This window comes from Rhinolophus hipposideros (assembly GCF_964194185.1).
Source record: "Rhinolophus hipposideros genome assembly, chromosome: 8".
Taxonomy (NCBI): domain Eukaryota; kingdom Metazoa; phylum Chordata; class Mammalia; order Chiroptera; family Rhinolophidae; genus Rhinolophus; species Rhinolophus hipposideros.
In genome coordinates, this window is record NC_138054.1 from 20,639,127 (window position 1) to 20,660,282 (window position 21,156).

A 21,156-nucleotide genomic window follows, 5' to 3' on the forward strand; every position below is an offset into this window, starting at 1 on the left:
TTTAATCTCCACAATTCTGACCAGTAAGTATTGCTATTATTCTACCTAACAGGAAAATTGTTTCTCCATGGTCACACAGAAAGTAAGAAACAGAAATATGCCTAAATATGGCTATTTTGCCTCCAACATCCCTGCTCCTTTGAGTCCCTCCTGTTTTTGTTTTTCCTAAGGTAGGGAAAGGAAAAGGCAGTATTTGACTCTATAAGAACAGACATGGCAATCTGACCTTTATTCCAACAGACAATCATTTAGTACTATTTAAAAGGAACACCAGAGAGGTTCAAGTGGCAATTGCAAGGTATTCAGAGTGTGAGTGAGTGAGTGAGTGAGTGAGTGAGTGAGTGAGTGAATGAACGAATGAACTAAAGACCCATGGAACAAGAAACCAAGGTCAGAGGAACAAATGAACGAATGAATGAATGCTTGGCTTTATAACGAAATAGAACATGCATTTCCTGCAGTTGCCTGAAATGTCCACAGGATGTCACTATCTTACACCACTTCAGAAAAACTAGCCACACTCAAATCAAGAATTTTAGATCTTTGGACAGAGAGACATGATTTATAGCTTATAATGGAAAGAGGCTCAGTCATTTCTAATGTCTCTTGACAATTTCCTTGTTTTCTATTAAATCTACTTTAAGAGATACTGCTAAACATAGACTTTGAATAAGGCACGAGACTTAATGCTCTAATGTGGGAAAACATTAACCAAGAAGTCACCCAGGCAAGAGGTTCTCCCGCCGCTCAGCAAAAACAAAGGCAGGGCTGGAGACCTTGCACTAAGCCCTTAACCTGCTCAGTTGCAATGCTCCTCTCAGTGCTTTCTTGTAATTCTACCACCCTCGCGGCTTCAGACTCACAGGAAACAGTGATTCAGCAATATCCACAAAGGCAGCACACTGGGAGCTTAAATTGTGCTTTCTTATTGAAATATTTCTCAAACTTTCCCTCACCAGAACTGAAGTTCAAATGACTGTAGCGTGTTGTGTATCTGTTTAATAAATACGCATACATAACACAATTCAGTTGAGGGCTGTCGCGTGCTTATTGGTTTTTTTGTTTGTTTGTTTTTCATTTATAATTAGAATCCAGTTTGCGAATCATTATATCAAGTTTTTATGAGTTTTACAAACACCACAATTATGTTAACCAAGTTCAATATTTCAACTTCAGCTATATGTAGCATTGACAAAACTTAAATGTATTTTAATTTAAATATTTTATTCATATGAGTTCTACTAATGCAAGATCTGCTTGTGGGTTGCAGATTTGTAAAGGTCTCGGAAAGTTTTGAGGTTTTAGGTACTTTATTCATGCTCTCTCCTGAGATTCTTTCTCTGAATCTTTTTTTTATTGAAATTGAGATAAATAATCTTCATTAATGGCAAGTTAAGTCTGGTGAGGCTGAGAAGGCAGTGAACTAATTCTGCCAGAAAAAGAAGCTGCTTGGTAGGTTTTCAGAAGATCATTCAACTTTATAGACCAACAGAGCTGTTTTGCTATAAAAGCCCATATTTCCTGTAAAAATACATCCTACTCACTGAGAGGTTAAATAAAATCACTTAGTAGGTGTGGGTTAATGGCTCCGAGAAGCATGGCCTCAGCCTCCATGTTCTGAGGGAATGTGAGATATATCAAAGCACTCTCTCACTAATAATAATTTAAATTTAGCAATTGATTTACCTTTTAAAAGATTAAATAAATTATTTGAACATGGGTTCAAACCAACGCCAATTATGGTCTCACTGGTTTTCATTCCTTGATGTGCTCACTGGAGCCAAAAAGAAAGGGATGGATGATTTAATGACATGGGGCCATGCTCACACTGTAAAATTAAACACAAAATAAAATTCCAACCTTTATAGGAAGTATTAGACTGCTGTAAAAATAAGTACCTATAAAACAAATAACTACAAAAATATTTTAAACTACAAAATAAAACTAGAAATATAAAATGTCAGTAGATATAAGGATTATGCATATCTTATTCTTTTCATGAATTTTTGTATTTCTATATTTATATTATATTTTATATATAATATACTTATATTACTATATTTATATTATTGTATTTTATATCTATAAAAATGCCTAGAAGGCATTTTTTTTTAAATGGAGTGTCCAACCAGTGTCCAACAATGAGGGAGATTCTTTTAAAGACCATGGCACATTCATTCACAGAATATTATGCAGCTATTGAAAAATAACTTCTAGGAAATTTACGTAATAATATGGAGAAAAGCCAGATGCAAGGGACAAAATTTCTCTGAAAGGTTATATACAAAGAAGATAATCGTGCCTGTCTCCGTTGAAGGGAATACGAGCGCCGAGGACAGACCTAAGAGGGAGAATTACTTTTCCCTGTATATTTTTTCACATTAATTACATTGACAAAATACAAAAGTCTGACAATACCAAGTCTGGTAAGAATGTGGAGAGAGGAGAACTGCTATACTTTGTGGGGCAAGGAAACATTTCCTATAACCATGTAGAGAATAATGTCACCTAAGCAAGCTGAAGCCCATTTCTTTACACTGAGTTCCTGAAATTCTACATCCCCATCTCTACCCTATTGCTCCACGTGTGCACAGAGAAATATAAAAGGATGATCACTGCGGCATAGTTTATTACCATTGAAACAGCACAACCTAAAGGCCTGTTACGGGCTGAATTGTGTCCTCTCAAAATGCTTATGTTGAAGTCTTCGCCCCAAGTTCCTCAAAATGTAAGTAGAAAGGTCTTTAAAGAGGTAATTAAGTTAAAATGAAGTCATTGGTGTGGGTTCTAATCCAATATGACTGGTGTCCTTATAAGAAGAGGAGATTAGGACAAGCTGAGGAGAGAGGCCTCAGAAGATACCAACCCTGCTGACACCTTGATCTCGGGTTTCTAGTTTCCATAACTGAGACAATACACTTCTGATGTTTAAGCCACCAGTCTGTGATACTTTGTCATGGCAGACCAAGTAGATGAATGCAAAGTCCACAGCAGAGGATGGATCAATAAACCCTTGGTTATGCAGGCAATGAAACACTGCATAGTCTTAACAGAACCACTAACTACCCAAAGTTGTAAAAGATGAAGATCCCCCCATATGGAGAGTTCCATGAGTGGACACCCCCAGAATTTAGTTCCAGCATGCTGACTGTACCTCACCTGACGCCCAGTGACCAGAAGAGCTAGATCTAGCACCATATTCAAGGGAAAGCTTGGACACTAAAGGACGAGGAAATGTAGAGCCTTTGGTCATTACTAGGGACATTTATGGAGCTGGTCTCTCAATGCAGGGGCCAGAGCCCCAAATGCAACCTGCAATCCAGGATGACCCCTCTCCATCACTCCAGAGAATTAATCCTGCCAGAGTGAATGGAATTCATTCATTCACTCATTTATTCCAACAACATTGACACTAGTACCTCTTTAACTAGAACGAACCGACCTTGATTCTAGGAGGTACGAAGATATAAACACAAATTCCAGTTACTCAGCAGCTGGTGGTCTGGTTGGGGAGAGCTAAATGAAATCAAGTCTCTCATGACACGAGGTGTTGGGGATGTGAGCAGAATCCAGAAGTGAAAGCAGCATCTTGTACATCATCTTTTCTCTACCAGCAAGGCCTATCTTTTTTACTTTGGGAAGTATTAGGTTGGTGTAAAGTAATTGCGGTTTAAGAGGTTAATAATTGCAAAAACCATAACTACTTGTGTACCAACCTAATACCTGCTCAAAAGGCAGGTTTTTCAGGCAATGGCAATAAAAGGCACAGCATCACAAACACCCCAAGCTGCTGGTGCAGGGCTCTAAGAGGGGTAGCTGCATTGTCAGGCGGGAGGGGCGGACAGGGCGGGAAAAGGCTGGTTCTGGTGGGAAGGTAAGGGGGTGGGTTTTACGCTGTCAACAGCAGGAGCCAACAGACATTTTTATTTAGAGGACTGGCCTTATGAAGATAGGCTGTCCAGGAAGGTGATATGGCAACTGGGAAAAGAAACGGAGGGAGAAGGGACTGGTGACCAGGCAGAAAACGTGTTTCAGCGTGTGGGGCTTTACCAGGCCAGTGCACAGAGACACTTGCAATTCGGGACTGCAGCTAGAAATGCTGAAAGGTCATTTTGCCTGTGAAACACAAGACAATAAACAGAAAGAAGGCCTAGAATGAATGGACAATTGTAGCTGGCAACTGCTTAGACTGTGTATATTTTCATGTCAAAAGTGCTTATTCCGTATGAATTTTCTTTGAAAACAAAAAGGGCCATTTGATCCTCAGGATTGTATGGATCCAGAAAGGCATAGAGAAAAGTGCTACCCTGTCCAGAAAAGTACTCTCCATTAGCCTCCATTGGTTTGATCAGCAGTTCTAGAAAAACTGTGAGGGGGCCTAGAAGCTGACATGACGCCATGCATGTGGAGGCCAGCTGGTACCCAGGGTGTGCAGACATCCAGGTCTGCCGAGACATACCCAAACGCCCACCTGGACTCTCATTCTCAGGCCGTAGAGGGCATGCTTATTAAAGAAAATGCCATAGAAAACTGAGATTGTCCCGGGAGCATTTGAGATATTGCTCCCTGGCACACGTTGTCGCTTCGGTGCAAATGAACTCTTGTAAAAATTATCAACAACAACAAAAAAAATACAGTCTCTCTTCGTCCCATTTGTCCCCACAAGGTGCACTCCGCTGGGTATCAGCAGGGAAGAGGACTGTGTGTCTGTGGGAAGTATACACTGCTGGGTCAAGAGATTTTGCTTCTACTCTCAACTCTGCTGTAAAAGAGCTTTGTGATGCTTTGGGCAAGTCATTAAACTCCCTAGCCTGTTTCTTCAGATGTTTAAAAAAAAAAAGATTAAGCCAATAGTTCTCAAACCTGCTGCACATCAGAATTATATGGGAACGAGTTAAGAATATTGATTCCTAGGCATAACTCTACACAAATGCAATTCAATTCAATGGAGAGTGGAACCCTGGAGTCTGTTTGTAACCAAATATTTGTTAAGCCTTCTGTTACTGCATTTCCAAGGTCTCCCACTTTATAGGATGTCCCTGTACTTAGAAATTCAGATAGGAAACATAGCACTGCCCCCAAACATAGGACCAATATTTTAGCCAGTATTTTGGAGCATTCTCACAAAAAAAAAGGCTTAGATTACTACTGGGCATATCTTGCCTCAATTTCTAGTATCTATTGCATTCTCTCTTGTAGTCTGTTGTCTTCTTTCCTCACAGTGCTAGACCAGACTGGAACCAAGTCCACCCTTCTTTCAGATTAAAACTGTCAGCTGTGGCGGTAAGAGAGGAACATTCCCTAACATGCCAGCAGTTCTATTCTTTTAAAAAAATTTTTTTCCTAATTTTTAAATTACAATTGACATACATTATATTAGTTTCAGGTGTATAACATAGTGATTAGACATTGGTATACCTTAGAAGTGATCACCTCAATAAGTCTAATATGCATCTGACACCATACATAGTTATTACAACATTACTGACTATATTCCCTAGGCTGTACTTTACATCCCCATGACTGTTTTTATAATTGGCAATCTGTACTTCTTAATCCCTTCTCTTTTTCACCCCTGCCCCAAGTCCTCTTCCATCTGGCAACCATCAATTTGTTCTCTGTATCTATGAATTTGTTTCTGCTTTGGTTTTTCTTTTATTTTGTTTTTAGATTCACATATAAGTGAAATCATATAGTCTTCATCTTCCTCTGACTCATTTCACTTAATGTCTTCTAGTTTCATCCAAGTTGTTGCAAATGGCAAGATTTCATTGTTTTTGTGAGTAATATTCCATCGAATATATGTACCTCTTTATATCCATTCATCTATCAATGGACACTAAGGTTGCTACCATATCTTTGCTTTTGTAAATAATGCTGAATTATTTACAAAATGAACGTATGGGTGCAAATATCTTTTTGAATTACTGTTTTGGATTTCTTCAGATAAATACCCAGAAGTGGAATTGCCAGATCATATGGTAGTTCTACTTTGAATTTTTTGAGGAAAACCCATACCTTTTCCATAGTGGCTGCACCAATTTACAATCCTACCAAAAGTACACAAGTGTTCCCTTTCCTCCAAATCCTCGCCAACAATTGTTGTTTGTTGATTTATTGATAATAGCCATTTTGACAGGTGTGAGGTGTATCTTATTGTAGTTTTATTTGCATTTCCCTTATGAGTAGTGATGTTCAGTATCTTGTGTTTGTTTTCATGCCAGTATCAAGCTGTTTTGATTACTATAGCCTTGTCGTAGTTTGACATCAGATAGCATTATACCTCTAATTTTGTTCAAGATTGCTTTGGCTATTCAGGGTCTTTGTGGTTCCATATAAATTTTAGAATTATTTGTTGCAGTTCTGTGAAAAATGCCATTGGAATTTTGATAGGGATTGCACTGAATGTACAGATTGCTTTGGGCAGTATGGACATTTTAACAATGTTAATTTTACCTATCCATGAGCATGGTATATCTTTCCGTTTATTTATACCTTCTTCAATTTCATTCTTCAATGTCTTATAGTTTTCTGAGCACAAATCTTTCAACTCCATGGTTACATTTATTCCTAGGCGTTTTACTCTTTCTGAAGCAATTGTAAATGGGATTGCTTTCTTAATTTTTTTATTTATGTAAATATTTTTTTTAAATTTTCAATTACTGTTGACATACAATATTATATTAGTTTCAGGTATACAACATAGTGCTTAGACACTTACATAACTTACGAAGTAAGCACCCCAATGAATCTAGTACCCATCTGACACCATACATAGTTATTACAATATTACTATTTCCTGTGCTATACTTTACATCCCCAAGACTATTTTGTAACTACCAATTAGTACTACTTAATCCCTTCCCCTTTTTCATCCATTCTCCCTAAAATCCCTCTCGTCTGACAACCATCAAAATGTTCTCTGTATGAGTTTGTTTGTTTTGTTTGTTCATTTTTTTGTCTTTTACATTCCACATGTAAGTAAAATCATGTGGTATTTGTCTTTCTCTGACTTATTTTACTTAGCATGATACCCTCTAAGTCTATCTATGTTCTTAAAAATTGCAAGATTTCATTCTGTTTATGGCTAAGCGATATTCCATTGTATACATGTACCACTTCTTCTTTATCCATTCATCTATTGATGGACCCTTAGGTTGCTTCCATATGTTGGCTATTGTTAAATATGCTGCAGTGAACATATGGATGCACATGTCTTTTCAAGTTAGTGTTTGGGGTTTCTTCGGCCTGTGAGTTGTGTGTGCCCTCCTGTTGTAGTGGAGCCTTGATTGCTGTTAGCACATCAGTGGGTGGGGTTGACCCTCAGGCTGACTGGCTGTGAGAGCTGGGCAAGCAGACAAGCTGTTTTGCAAGGGCTATTCCAACGGAGCAAGAGTCATAGCAGGGTTCTGATGAGAGCAGAGTCTTCCCTTTGGGTGTGTCATGTGTGGAGCTGTGTGCATTGGTGTGGTCTTAAGCAGGTCATCAGGTGTGTTGGTTCTGGAGCTTCTAAGGAGAGGCTTCAGTGCAGGCCAAGGTAACGTGCCATTTGTGCCCAGCATGGGGCCACTTGGTGGGAGCTACAAATTGATGTATGGTTCATTGCCACGTGTGCTGGGTTTGGAAGTGTTTGAGATAGGCTATACTGCCAACCAAGGCCAGTTGCCACTAGTACCTCTCTTGAGATTCTTGATGGGCATCATGATGTGAGCTGAGTCCAGCTGCCACTTGTGCTGGGCTTGTGGCTACTTAATTGAAGGTATGCTTCTAGCCAATACTGACCACAGCTTATGCCAGCCTTGGGGTCACCTGATGGGATTTACAATGCTAGTTGAGACCAGTTGTGATCTGTGCTGGGCTTGGGGCCACTTAGCAAGAGGTTCAGTGCACACCAAGGTCAGCTACTGCTTGTTTGGGGTGGGCCTTTAAAGAGATTTTAGGAAAGTCCAAAGAGCAAGCTGAGGCAGGCTGGAAAAGCCACTGGAAGCAGCTCAGCCTGGCGTCTGAGTTGGGTGAGGTGAGGTCTTGGAATCACCAAGGCAGGACAAACAGTGTTAGCCAGGTTAATGGAAAGCACAGATATGACACCAACCCACGCCTGTAGACTGGTTAGATTTCAACAAAGGGAACAATGGCACTGCCAGCACTTCTGTCTGGAAACAGCTGTTCTGACCCCTGCCCCTCCAGCATTCTCCCCGAAGCTAGTCAATTCAGTTCCTCCTCATATTTCTCTGGCCCTTTTCAAGCTGCTGCCCCTGCAGTGGAGTCCAGAGCAAATAAGTTTTGCGTGAGCAAGTGCATGCACAGGCCCCTAAAGATGAACACCTGAGATTTCAACAGCTCTCTGTCTCACTTGGATGCAATCCCCACTGGTTTTCACAACCAGAGGTTATGGCACTCCTCTTCCTGGGACCACCTCACTCCTCAGGGGAGGACCTCCACAGACAAGATATCCCTCCAAATTCTTTATTTGCCACATCATGGGTGTAGGACCTACCTGTTCCACATCTCTGCCCCTCCTACCATTCTCAACATTGCTTCTTTATATCCTTAGTTATAGGACTGCTGTTGGTCTTCAGGTAATTCTCAGTATGGTTGTCCTGTAATTTAGTTCTAATTTTGATGTGGTTGTGGGAGGAAATAAGCACAGCATTTACATATTGCCATCTTGACCAATGTCTTCCTATAGCACTCTATAAAACTTCCTATTCTTAAAGGTCACCCTGGCCAGCCCATCCTCTGGAAATTCCCTTTCACCTCAGGCCCTCAATTTCTGCCATCTCCTTCTTCTTCTCCTGAGTAGTTATGCCAAATTCCTCCACAAGTTCTGCTCACTTCCCCAGCAAAGCAGTTCATCCCCATAATCAAGTACTTACAGTCTAGGCCAACCTTTGTATATTTCAGAATGTGCTAAGGATCATATTAAACAAAAGGTGTTTTAGGAGCACAAGTGACAGAAGCTTCAAAAGACCTCCTCTTGAACAGAATCAATGATTTAGCTTGGCTCCCACCCCACCAGTTTGCCCTTCTTCAAACCAGCTAGGGTAAGAACAAGGTTACCACTACCCTCCACTGATCGGAATTCTGCAGCTCCCCTTAGGAGATGGAAGTAGTGTCAGTCAACATCAGATCTATTCCCCCACTCCTTGCATGTTTAGTAAGTTCCCCAAGTGACAAGGCCAGCCAGTCTGCATCTGGAAACCACTGTAGTAGGTGAGTTTTAGAGTAATTTTCAGCTGTAAAATTATCTTTCTGAAAACAAAAGTGCTTCTGCACCAGGCAGTGAAATGGATTCAGGAGTTAGCCAGACCTGGATTCAAACCTCAAGTCCTCCACTGAGTAGCTGGGTGACTTTGGGCAAGTTACTTAAAGTCTCTGAGACTTGGTTTCCACCTTTGCAAGAAGAGGATGCCAGCACCAAATTCACAGACTAATCAGTCGTGCATGTGAACGGACTGTCAATGATGGCTAGTTTTCTTCCTCTTCACATCTGGTAGGTAGCCTCCCATAAGTTTAGGGAGGTAGACAGAGCTTCACTAAAGGTGCCTGGTCACCTGACTACCTATGGGCAACACATGAAAGCACAGTCTGATCGTTTAGGCAGCTATTACATTAACTGGTACTGATATGTTAGGCCAGCATCCAATTTCAGGAAAAAGGCAGGCTTAACTCTAAAAGGACTAGACAGGAGTCTTGGACATGAGGCTGGAAAGCAGTGATATTTCTGTCCTGAGTAACCTCCAGGCACTGTGAAAGGGGGTAGCTCCAATCTTACAGGAAAACAAGGATATGGCGACCAATCACTGTAATTCTGATGCTGGATTCTCCAGAGCACTCCTACAGCACATGCCCTGGATAATGCCTTTCTGGTCACACTTCAAGAGCAGAGCATGAGTCTTCAGCATCTTTCACCTGCACTAGAGGGTGCCAAGCCCATACCAGACAACATTTGATAAATTAGTGAATGCCTTAATTAATGGATGGATGGATCAGGGCACTTCAGACTATGTTAATGGACTGCCTGATTGGTTATTTCACATCATGTGCTTTCAGAATTCCCTAAAAACACAAGCCTGTGTTTCAAACACTAATTCTGAAAAGCAAAAAAGATGTTTCCCAGTGCAAACACAACTCCATCAAAACTGTCAAGTGCAACGACGCATTAAACTAATTCATTCAATCCCTCATTCATTCAACAAACACTGAATCTTCATTACACACCAGGCACTATGCCAAGGGCTACAGACAAGAAGAAAAATAAGATGTGGCTCCTCAAATGGCTGGGTATCAATCATTTTTCTAAAAAAACTTCCTAGGTGGTTCTAATGTGTACCCAGGGTGGAGAAGGGCTGCCCAGGAGGCCGTCTGCACCACCCCGGGCCTTCCCAGAGATGGAGAGCACCCTCTCCCCAGTGCTGGAAACCACCCTCTTTTCACCTTCCAGTTTCTGCCTTTTTCTCCCTTAACCAGTCACACCCTCAAAGTGAATTATTTACTGCTTTTTGCAAATACCAAATAAATGTTCCTGTTCCTTAAGGTTACTTTAAGAAGTAAAAACAAAAACAAAACAAAATTAACTAAAACAGAATGTTTTAAATTTGTTTTTTTTTTCAAAAACAAAACCATAAAATGTATTTCTTTTAAACTGAAAGCTCATTAATCTGGTACATATTTATTAAATGTATATTATATTTAGGACGACGTGGATCTCTAAGGCAATAAAAACAGTCCCAACCTTCTATCTAAACATTGGTTCTAAATGGAAACTATTTTCTATGGATAAATGGTCTCAGGGGGAGAAAAGGTGCTGAACACTCTTCTATGCATTGTCCCTTCAGTACTGAGTAAAGCCTCACAGTTAGAAAAATGTACCCCTGTGCTAAGTCTGGACACACAGTACCTGTAAGCCCAGATTCCAGAGGCTTGGCTTCAACTCCATTCTATAAAGAATATTTGATTCTGGGTGGTCACTGGGGATCAAAGGTCCTAGTCTGCCCAGGACAGAGGGATCAGCAGAGTCCCTGGCACAGCAGGATAGCTGGTCATTCTAGTGATCACCTCTCCTCTTGCTACCAAAGTTATGCCCTCAGAACTGAAGATACCTAAATACAGAGAAACCTGGTCATATATCACATTGCAAGTTGAAAGACTTCACTGTGATATGGGTTATTCCATACACTTCAGGCCAAGGGGGATAAATACCATTTTTGCTGGTGTGCGAGATACGCATTTTTCTTGGTCTTGCACCTCAAAATATTCCTGTTGGATGCAGACCCTGGTAGATTTTAGGCACCTACATCCCCATTCCCCCTTACCTACTATCTAATATTCCTCCTGGGACAGCAAAGTAGGGTTCCCCAAGATTTCCTGGTTAAATCCGGCGAGTCTCATACACTGGCCCAAAGGTGCTACTTCTTAACTTCTATCTCACATAGGGACTAGAGTGTAGGTTCCAGCACTCGCCCCCAGCACCGAGACTGCAGAAACTCTTTAAAGAACAAGCACACCGTTACACATTTCATTGACCAAAGAGAAGCACCAGCGGACACCTACCTCACGGAAAGACCCATAGCCAGTGGCTTTCTTGGGACAGCTTTGATTTCAACTCTCAGCTCTACCACGAACTCTGTGACCACGGAGGCAGTTAGCAAACATGTCCCTGATTCTGTATCCTCATCTATAAGAGGAGGGTAATTTTACCTGCAAAGTTGGGAATGACAATCAGAAAGCACACCCAAACCCAAAACTAGCCAAGTGCCTGAGACAGAGGACAAACTGAACATGTTATAATGCTCGAGCTTTAAACGAGTAAAACTTTAAGTTTGTGAACATTTGTTAAAACACACACACACGCACACACACACACACACAATTCAGAATGTCAAGTATCTACTGATACTAACAAAAAGCAATTCTTTTCAGAAATATTTCCTTTATATAGAAACACATTTTTATTTAGTAAAGAAACTATTTTTTAACCATCTGATTTGAACAAATTCTTTCTTCCCAAGGCATTTGATTGAGGGCAAACCATCGTAGCACATAATTTATTATTATTATTATTATTATCATTATTATTATTATTATTTTCCACAACATTTAATACCATATTTATTTTCCCCATGTAGAACAGTACCCAACAGAAGTCCCTAGAAGAAGCCATAGCACATTCCTAACACAGAAAACTTTCAACTTTTGCTTTCCAATATGGTAGTTCAACTAATACAAAGTCAGATTTAACCAGCTAAGAAACTGGAAAAGAGAAAGTCAGCCTGTGGGTGCATCATGGCCATGGGCATTCACACCTCTATGAAATGCAGGGAGAAAAGAGCAAAATATATGCTGCTGCTTACCAAACTTCTATATAACTTTAAAGTACTTTTTTAGAATAATTATTTCCTTAGAAGATATTCTGCTGCCTTGGATGGTGTGAACTCTGGGGTGTTTTCTCAGCATCACCCCTGAGCAAGCAGATGGCATATGCGCCATGGAAAAACATCTGGAAAACAGCAGCCCCTCCTACACTCCTGGCATATGTGTAGAGGAGACTTTCTGATTTCCAGTCTTGGCTCAGTTCAGAAGAAAAAGGGAAGAGACACATCCCTGGAAAAGAAATGCAGCCTACATCAGGGAATGCCTGACTTTCAGTCCATTCAAGTGTTTACGGTGAGTCATCCCGGCTCGCAGAGTTCTCAGTACCCTGAAAACCACGCTCCACAGCCTTCTGAGTGTAGTTGTGTTCACAACAGTTATGTCACACACAAGCCAAATGATCTGGGGCTTCCCAAGGAACAACCGGATGTGGGTAGGTTCTAGTTTACGAAACCCATGACAAGTCTTCTCAGCAATTACCTTCTCACTTCTGGAGCAGATGCATGGGTCCCAGCATCCAGACTGCAGTGGCTGGAAATCATGCCAGAGAAGCAAAGACCCAGCAGCCCAGAATGGACCATTTCTGCAGCTCTATTATGTTCTCCACACACCTCCACACCACTCAAATGTCCTATAAAATATTAAAATCAACTGTACATGGCCGATTTAATAGTACAAAAAAGGCTTTGTAAAAATACTCCCTGCACTTAAAAAAAAAAAAAAAAGATACATGTAAACATTGCCTGTAAGTCACTGGAGAACCCTTGAGCCTTTTCATATCATCTTCACAATGTTTTGAAGTTTTCTTCGTCCCGCTTTGCTTGGAGATATCAATCTGCTTTTTTCTTATTAACAGAGTTCAGAGTCTGAGGCGGCCTTTGTATATGAGCTTGTGGTCTGACTGGCAGAAATAGTATTATCAGGAGACTTATGATGTGTAAATAAAAGTACATGGACCTAGGAATAAAAACACAGAAAAATTATATTTCAAATAAGCATATAAATGGCATGTGAGAGTGATTACAACATCTGCAGTATAGAAAGGGAAGGCTTTTGGAGGAGTGGACTTATTTGTACTCAGGTTTGTCTTGATCAACCCCAGATAACTCCCTTTGATGAGGGAGCAAGCCAGGGATGGACCGAAACCACGAAATCCAGCAGAGCAAACTGACCAGACCCCCTGTGGATAGACACGTGGTATTATCCCATCAACATCCAATGCACATTCTAAGAGAATGAACCCCACAAAAGCCAGAACACTCCAATATTCAAAGTCTAATGTCACACAGGACCATATTCAAACGCTATACTATGTTCCCTAAACACAAATGTGACAGCACTTCAGCCAATGCGCTCTACTAAAGTATCAGGTGCTCTTCTTAGGTGTATTAGGAGCCAGAGGAATCCAGATTTTGAAAACCTAATCCATAACATTTATTGCATAAATGTGATATTCAGCACACTGGGTATAATACAGATACTAAATATGGGCATAATAATAAGTGCAATAAATTAGAAACAGGTTGCATTTGTACAACTGTTCTCTATCCATTTGGAAAAATTGAACTTATACTTTCTCCAATGCTTTTTGAAAACCAAAGGAAACTAATGTTAAAAGGGGGAAAAAGTCCCACAACTGATTTATGTATCATTCTTCAGCTTCTGTGATCACAAGGCACACTAGAGCCATGCAACTCACATAATCCCTAAATTTCCCCACCCGTTAGCAAGAGAAATGCCTCCCTGAAAATGTCTACACAATAGTCAAGAGCTCTAACAGAAGCAAACCTATCTTCACTCACGTTTTTCTTTCAGTAAGGTTTTACTGTTTAGAATGTACCAAGGCATTAAACTGGGATCTACAAAAAGACAAAGCCACCACCCTTTCCCTCAGCAATGAAAAACAAGTACAGGAGGAATGGTAATCTTTTTTTGATGTTCAAAAAAATGTTTCTTCTTCTTATGACTTACTCTTACATTCTGCCATCCACTATACATAAATTGTGGTAGACTGGATAATGCTCATTTTAAGATAGCCACACACTAATCCTTGGAACCTGTGAATGTATTGCCTTATATGACATAAGGGACTTTGCAGATGGATCAAGTTCAGGATCTTAAAAATGGGGAGGTCATCCTGGGTTACATGGGTGGGCCCAAAGTAACCACCTGGGTCCTTATAAGAGGGATGCAGGACAAGACAGAGAGAGAAAAAGATGTGATGATGGAATCAGAGGTTGAAATGATGTGCTTTGGAGACTGAGGAAGGGCCCATAAATGCAGGCATACAAGCAGCTTCTACAAGCTTCCCTTAGAAATGGTTAAAGAATTCCAGAAACTGATTCAGTTGAAAGAGTCACTTTTTCTTCCAAATGCCCTTGACATTTCTGCTAAAAAGAGGACTGGATGCCTGTTTACTCTGCACTGATGCCACTGCTCCTCCAGGGCCCAGCCCGGGTCACAGGTGACCATGAGATCCTGTTTCATGGCTGTGGCTCCCTTGGTTCACATCATCACACTCAGATGCTTCCTAGAACTGTACACACAGGCCACGGTGATGAGTCCTGAATGTATGCAAACTTAACCACTGTCCTTTCCAGAACCAATCAAACCAATTCTTAACTTCCAGTTCTGACATAAGTCAACTCAGATACACACCCCACCCCCAACTTAGGGGAGTTCCATCTGGGGGCCCTTTCTTTCCTTCAAGCACCATCCTGGTCCAAAGTGACATAGCTTCTGGTATTAGAGCACTATGAAAGGAAGAGATCAACATTTTGTTTTTAAAACATTGAAATTTTTTCTGAGAGTCTGGGCTCTTCATATAGGGTGTCTTACACGTTTCCCAGTACTGCCATGCATACCACGAGATGCTGGATAGGAGCAGCTAAGTCAAGTAAAGGACCCTATCGAAACTTTCTGAGGAAAAGATTACCTAGTCACTTTATTTAATCTCCCATAATAAAATTCTGCCCAAATCTTACATACTTATCCACATAGACAAACAGCTGACAATTTTTAAACCCATGCCTCACCAGGCATTGTTTCACCTCATCACTGGATTATATAGCCCTGATCTCTCTCTCTCTCTCAAAGCTGACTTCCCCATTCTTCAGTTTCATATATGTAATTTTTTGTTAATTTTTCAATTATACTGGACATACAATATTATATTAGCTTCAATGTGCATCATAGTGATTAGACATTTATATAACTTACAGTGATTACCCAAATAAATCTAGTACCCATCGGATACTATACATAGTTATTATAATATTGACTATATTCCTTATGCTGTCTTTTACATCCCCAGGACTGTTTTTATAACTAGCAATTTGTATGTCTTAATCCTTTCATCTTAATCATCCCCCACCCCACTTGCATCTGACAGCCATCAATTTGTTCTCGATGAGTTTGTTTCTGTTTTAGTTCATTTATTTTTTCTTTTACATTCCATACATAAGTAAAATTATATGGTATTTGTCTTTCTCTGACTTACTTCACTGAGCATAATATCCACTATGCCCATCTATGTTCTCAAAAATGGCAAGATTTCATTCTTTTTTATGGTTGAGTAATATTCCATTGTATATATGTACACATATTCTTATCCATTTATCTATCAATGGACACTTAGTTTGCTTCCGTATCTTGGCTATTGTAAATAATGCTGCAATGAACATAGGGTTGCATCTATCTTTCTGAATTACTGTTTTGGATTTCTTTGGACAAATACCCAGAAGTGGAATTCTGGGTGGCTAAATCATATAATAATTCTATTTTGAATTTTTTGAGGAATGTCCAACTGTTTTCCATAGTGGCTGTACCAATTTGCAATCCCACCAACAGTGCACAAGGGTTCCCTTTTTTCTACATACCCACCAACATTTGTTTGTTGATTTTTTGTTGTTGTTGTTAATTTATTAATAGCCATCTTGACAGGTGTGAGATGATATCTCATTGTGGTTTTGATTTGCATTTCTCTGATAATTAGTGATGTTGAGCATCTTTTCATATGTCTATTGGCCATCTGTATGTCCTCTTTGGAAAAAAAATGTCTGTTCAGGTCCTCTGCCCATTTTTTAATTGATTTTTTTCTTTTTGGGGTGTTAAGTTGTAGGAGTTCCTTATATATATTTTTTTTGGATATTAATCCCTTATTGAATGTCTCATTGGCAAATATCTTCTCTCATTCACTAGGTTGTCCTTTCATTTTGTTGGTTTCCATTACTGTGCAAAAACTTTTTAGTTTGATGTAGACCCATTTATTTAATCTTTTCTTCTGTTTTCCCAGCCCGAGGAGCTATAATAAAAAAATTGTCACTGAAAGTGATGTCAACAAGTTTACTGCCTATGGTTCCTTCTAAGAGTTTTATGGTTTGAGGTCTTACATTTAAATCTTTAATCCATTTTGAGTTTATTCTTGTATATATATGGTGCAAGAAAGTGATCGAGTTTCATTCTGTTTCATCTATCTGTCCAGTTTTCCCAACACCATTTATTAAAGAGACTGTCTTTACCCCACTGTATACTCCTGCCTCCTTTGTCATAGATTAATTGACCATCTGGGAACGGGGTTATTTCTAGGCTCTCTGTTCTGTTCCATTGATCTCTGTGTGTTTTATGCCAGTGTCGTGCTGTTTTGATCACTATAGCCTTGTAGCATAGTTTGCTATCTGGTAGAGTGATGCATCCAATTTTGTTCTTCTTTCTCAAGGTTGCTTTGCCTATTCTGGGTCTTTTGTGGTTCCATATAAATTTTAGGAATATTTTTTCTAGTTCTGTGAAAAAAGCACTGATAATTCGATAGGGATTGCACTGAATCTGTCAATTGCTTTGGGTAGTACGGACATTTTAACAATAGTAATTCTTCCTATCCATGAGCACAAGATATACTTCCATTTATCTGTATCTTCAATTTCTTTCTTCAATGTCTTATAATTTTCAGAGTACAGCTCTTTTACTTTCTTGTTTAAATTTATTCCTAGGCATTTCCTTCTTTCTGATACATATGAAAATGGGATTTTCTTAATTTCTCTTTCTAGTAGTTCATTACTGGTGTATAAAAATGTAACAGATTTCTGAATAATAACTTTGTATCTTGCTATTACTGAATCGATTTATTAGTTCTGAATCCATTTATTAATGGATTAATGAATCCATTAAAAGTTTTTTGGTGGAATCTTTAGAGTGCTCTATTTATAGTATGTCACCTATAAATAACGAGTTTTACATCTTCCTTTTCAATTCTGACAGCTTTTATTTCTTTTTCTTATCTGATTGCTGTGGCTAGGATGTCCAATACTATGTTGAATAAAAGTGGTGAAAGCGGGCAACCTTGTCTTGTTCCTGATCTTAAAAGGCTTTCAGCTTTTTACCATTGAGTATGATGTTCCTACATTGACTTTGTTATGTTGAGGTATGATCCCTCTATCCCAACTTTGCTGAGACAACTTTGCTTTGTCTACATCTACTGATGTGATCATATGATTTTTATCTTTCATTTTGTATATGTGGTGTATCACATTAACTGATTTGCAGATATTGAATCAAACTTGCATCCCAGGAATAAATCCCACATGATCATGGTATATGATCTCTTTAATTAATTGTTGAATTTGGTTTGCTAATATTACTTTATTAAAGATTTTTACATCTGTGTTCATGAAGTATATTGGTCTATAATTTTCATTTTTTTGTACTGTCTGTATCTGGTTTTGGTATCAATGTATTGTTAACCTCATAAAAAGCATTTGCGAGCCTTTCATCCTATTGAATATTTTTTCGAATAATTTGGGAAGGATAGGTATTAATTCTTCTTTGAATGTTTAGTAAACTCCACCTGTGAAGCCAACTGATCTGAGCTTTTGTGTGTTGAGACTTTTTTCATTGCTTATTAATTTTCTTTACTAGTAATTGGTCTTTTTATATTTTGTTTCTTCTTCATTCAGTCTTGGAAGATTGTATGTTTCTAGGAATTTCTCCATTTCTTCCAGTTTGCCCAATTTGTTGGTGTATAATTGTTCATAGTATTTCCTTATAACCCTGTATTTCTGTGGTGTCACTTGTGACTTCTTTCATTTCTGATTTTATTTGGGCCCTCTCTCTTTTTTTCTTAATGAGTCTGGTTAAAGGATCGTCAATTTTATGTATTGTTTCAAAGAATCAGCTCTTGGTTTCATTGATCTTTTCTATTTGGTTTTTAGACTCTATTTTGTGTATTGCCACTCTGATCTTTATTATTAGGCTGGTGCAAAATTAATTGTGTTTTTTGCAATTGTTTTTAACCTTTTAAACCGTGATTACTTATGCACCAACTTAATAGTTCCTTGCTTCTACTCACTTTGGGTGTTGTTTATTCTTGTCTTTCCAGTTCCTTTAGATGTAAAGTTAAATTGTTTGAGATTTTTCTTGTTTTTTTGAGGTAGGCCTGTACTGCTATAAATTTCCCTCTCAGAACTGCCTTGGCAGTGTCCTATATATTTCAGGTCACTGTGTGTTCATTTCATTTTTCTCAAAGAATCTTGATTTCTTCCTTGATCTTGTTGTTGACCCATTCATTATTTAGTAGCATGTTTTTAGCATCCATGTGTTTGTGTTTTTCAGTTTTCATGTGACTGATTTCTAGTTTCATACCACTGTGGTCGGAGAAGATGTTTGGTATGATTTCAATTTTCTTCAATTTATTGAGACTTGTTTTATGGTCTATCCTGGAAAATAGTCCATGTATATCCTGCTGCTTTGGGGTAAAGTGTCCTAAAAGTATCACATAATTCCGTCTACTCTAATTTCATTTAAGGCCACTGATTTTCAGTGTGGATGATCTACCTATTGATGTCAATAGGGTGTTAAAGTCCCTATCTCTCTTTTTATGTCCATTAATATATGTAGGTGCTCCAAAGTTGGACGCATAGATGTTTATGAGAGTTATATCCTCTTGTTGAATCGATCCCTTTATCATTATGAAATGCTCTGCTGTGTCTCTTTTTACAGCCTTTGTTTTAAGGTCTATTCTGTCTGATACAAATATTGCTATCCCAGCTTTTTTTGTTGCCATTTGCATGGAATATCTTTTTCATCCTTTTCTTTCAGTCTACGTGAGTCTTTTGAACTGAGGGCGGTCTCTTTTAAGTAGCACATGTATGGGTCTTATTTTTTTCCCCATTCAGCCACCGTATGTCTTTTTATTGAAGCATTTAATTCATTTACACAGTAATTATTGATCGGTATGTAGTTATTGCCATTTTATTCATTGTTTTCTGATTGTATTTGTAGTTCTCTGTTCCTTTCTTATTCTCTTGCTCTCTCCTCTTCCATGTTTATGATTTGCTATAGTGTTGTTTTTGGATTCCTTTCTCTTTATTTCTTGTAGATTTTTGAATTGTGGTTACCATGTGCTTCCTATATACCAAGCTGTGTTTATAACAGTCTGTTTTAAGTTGATGGTTGCTTACGTTCAAAAACATTCTAAACACTACAATTTTTACTCACTCCCTCTGTTTATGTTGTTGTCATTATCTTTTTTACTGTATGTGTATCCATATCCCTTAATTTGTTGCTGTAATTATACATGGTCTTCCTACTTTTGCCTTTTAACCTTTGTAATTGTTTTATAGTTGGTTGATCAACTGCTTTTGCTAAGCGTTTCCCTTTGTCAGTGAGAATTTTTCTGATTCCTGTGTTTTCTCTTTCATATTTTTTATATTTTCTTCTTAAAGAAGTCCCTTTATTCTTGTAATACTGGTTTAATGGTAATAAACTCCTTTAGTGTTTTTTGTCTGAGAAATTCTTTGTCCTCTTAGAGTCTAAATGATAGCCTTCCTCAGTACATTAATCTTAGTTATAGTTCTTTGCTTTTTATCACTTTGAATATTTTGTGCCACTTCCTTCTGACCTGCAACATTTCTGTTGAGAAATCAGCTGACAGTCTTATGGGTTTTATTGGAGCTCCCTTTAGATAACTAACTGCTTCTCTATTGCTACTTTTAAAATTCTTTGTCTTTAATCTCTGGCATTTTAATTATGGTGTGTCTTGATGTGGGCCTCTTTGGGTTAATCTTGTTTGGGACTCTGCACTTCTTGGACCTGTATTTCCTTCACCATGTTAGGAGATTTTTCAGGCATTATTTCTTCAAATAGGTTTTCAATTCCTTGCTCTCTCTCCTCCTGCTGGTATCCTTATAAAATGAATGCTAGTAAGCTTGATGTTGTCCCAGTGGCCCCTTAAACTATCCTCATTTTTTTAAATTCTTTTTTCTTTTTGCTGTTCTGATTGGGTGTTTTCTGCTACCTTATCTTCTAAATTGCTGATTCAAACCTCTGCTTCATCTAATCTACTGTTCATTCCTGATAGTGTATTCTTCATTTCAGTTATTGTAATCTTCAGGTCTGACTGGTTCTTTGTTTTCTATCTCTTTATAGAAGTTCCCATTAAGTTCACCTATTCTTCCCCTAAATTCATTGAGCATCCTTATCACCCATATTTTGAATTCTGTATTTGGTAGATTGCTTGTCTCCATTTTGTTTAGTCCTTTTTAAGGAGTTTGTCCTGTTCTTTCACTTGGGAAAAGCTTGTCTCTTTATTTTGGCTGACTCACTGTGTTTGTTTCTCTGTGTTAGGTAGATATGCTACATTTTCCAGCCTTGTGTTTGTAGGTGTCCTTGAGGCCAGTAGCACTGTCTCTCTTGTCACCTGCACCAGGTGCTCCAGGGGAGTCCCTTGTGTGGGTTGTGTGTGTCCTCCTGTTGCAGTTGAGCCTTAATTGCTGTAGTTGGCATATCAGT

At 38.8% G+C, this 21,156-nt stretch overlaps 1 protein-coding gene across 1 annotated transcript in view; it reads right to left on the reverse strand.

Annotated features, from left to right (window-relative positions):
- Nucleotides 1-12,435: 12,435 nt before the first annotated feature.
- Nucleotides 12,436-21,156, reverse strand: part of MBOAT1 (membrane bound glycerophospholipid O-acyltransferase 1) — a gene marked incomplete at its 5' end in the record, with an annotated part of 100,554 nt that continues 91,833 nt past the window's right edge. Inside the window, one exon of the mRNA XM_081056470.1 lies at nucleotides 12,436-13,329. Coding sequence (XP_080912596.1) covers nucleotides 13,203-13,329 — 127 coding nt within the window. The 3' untranslated portion in view covers nucleotides 12,436-13,202. The remainder of the gene's footprint in view (nucleotides 13,330-21,156) is intronic.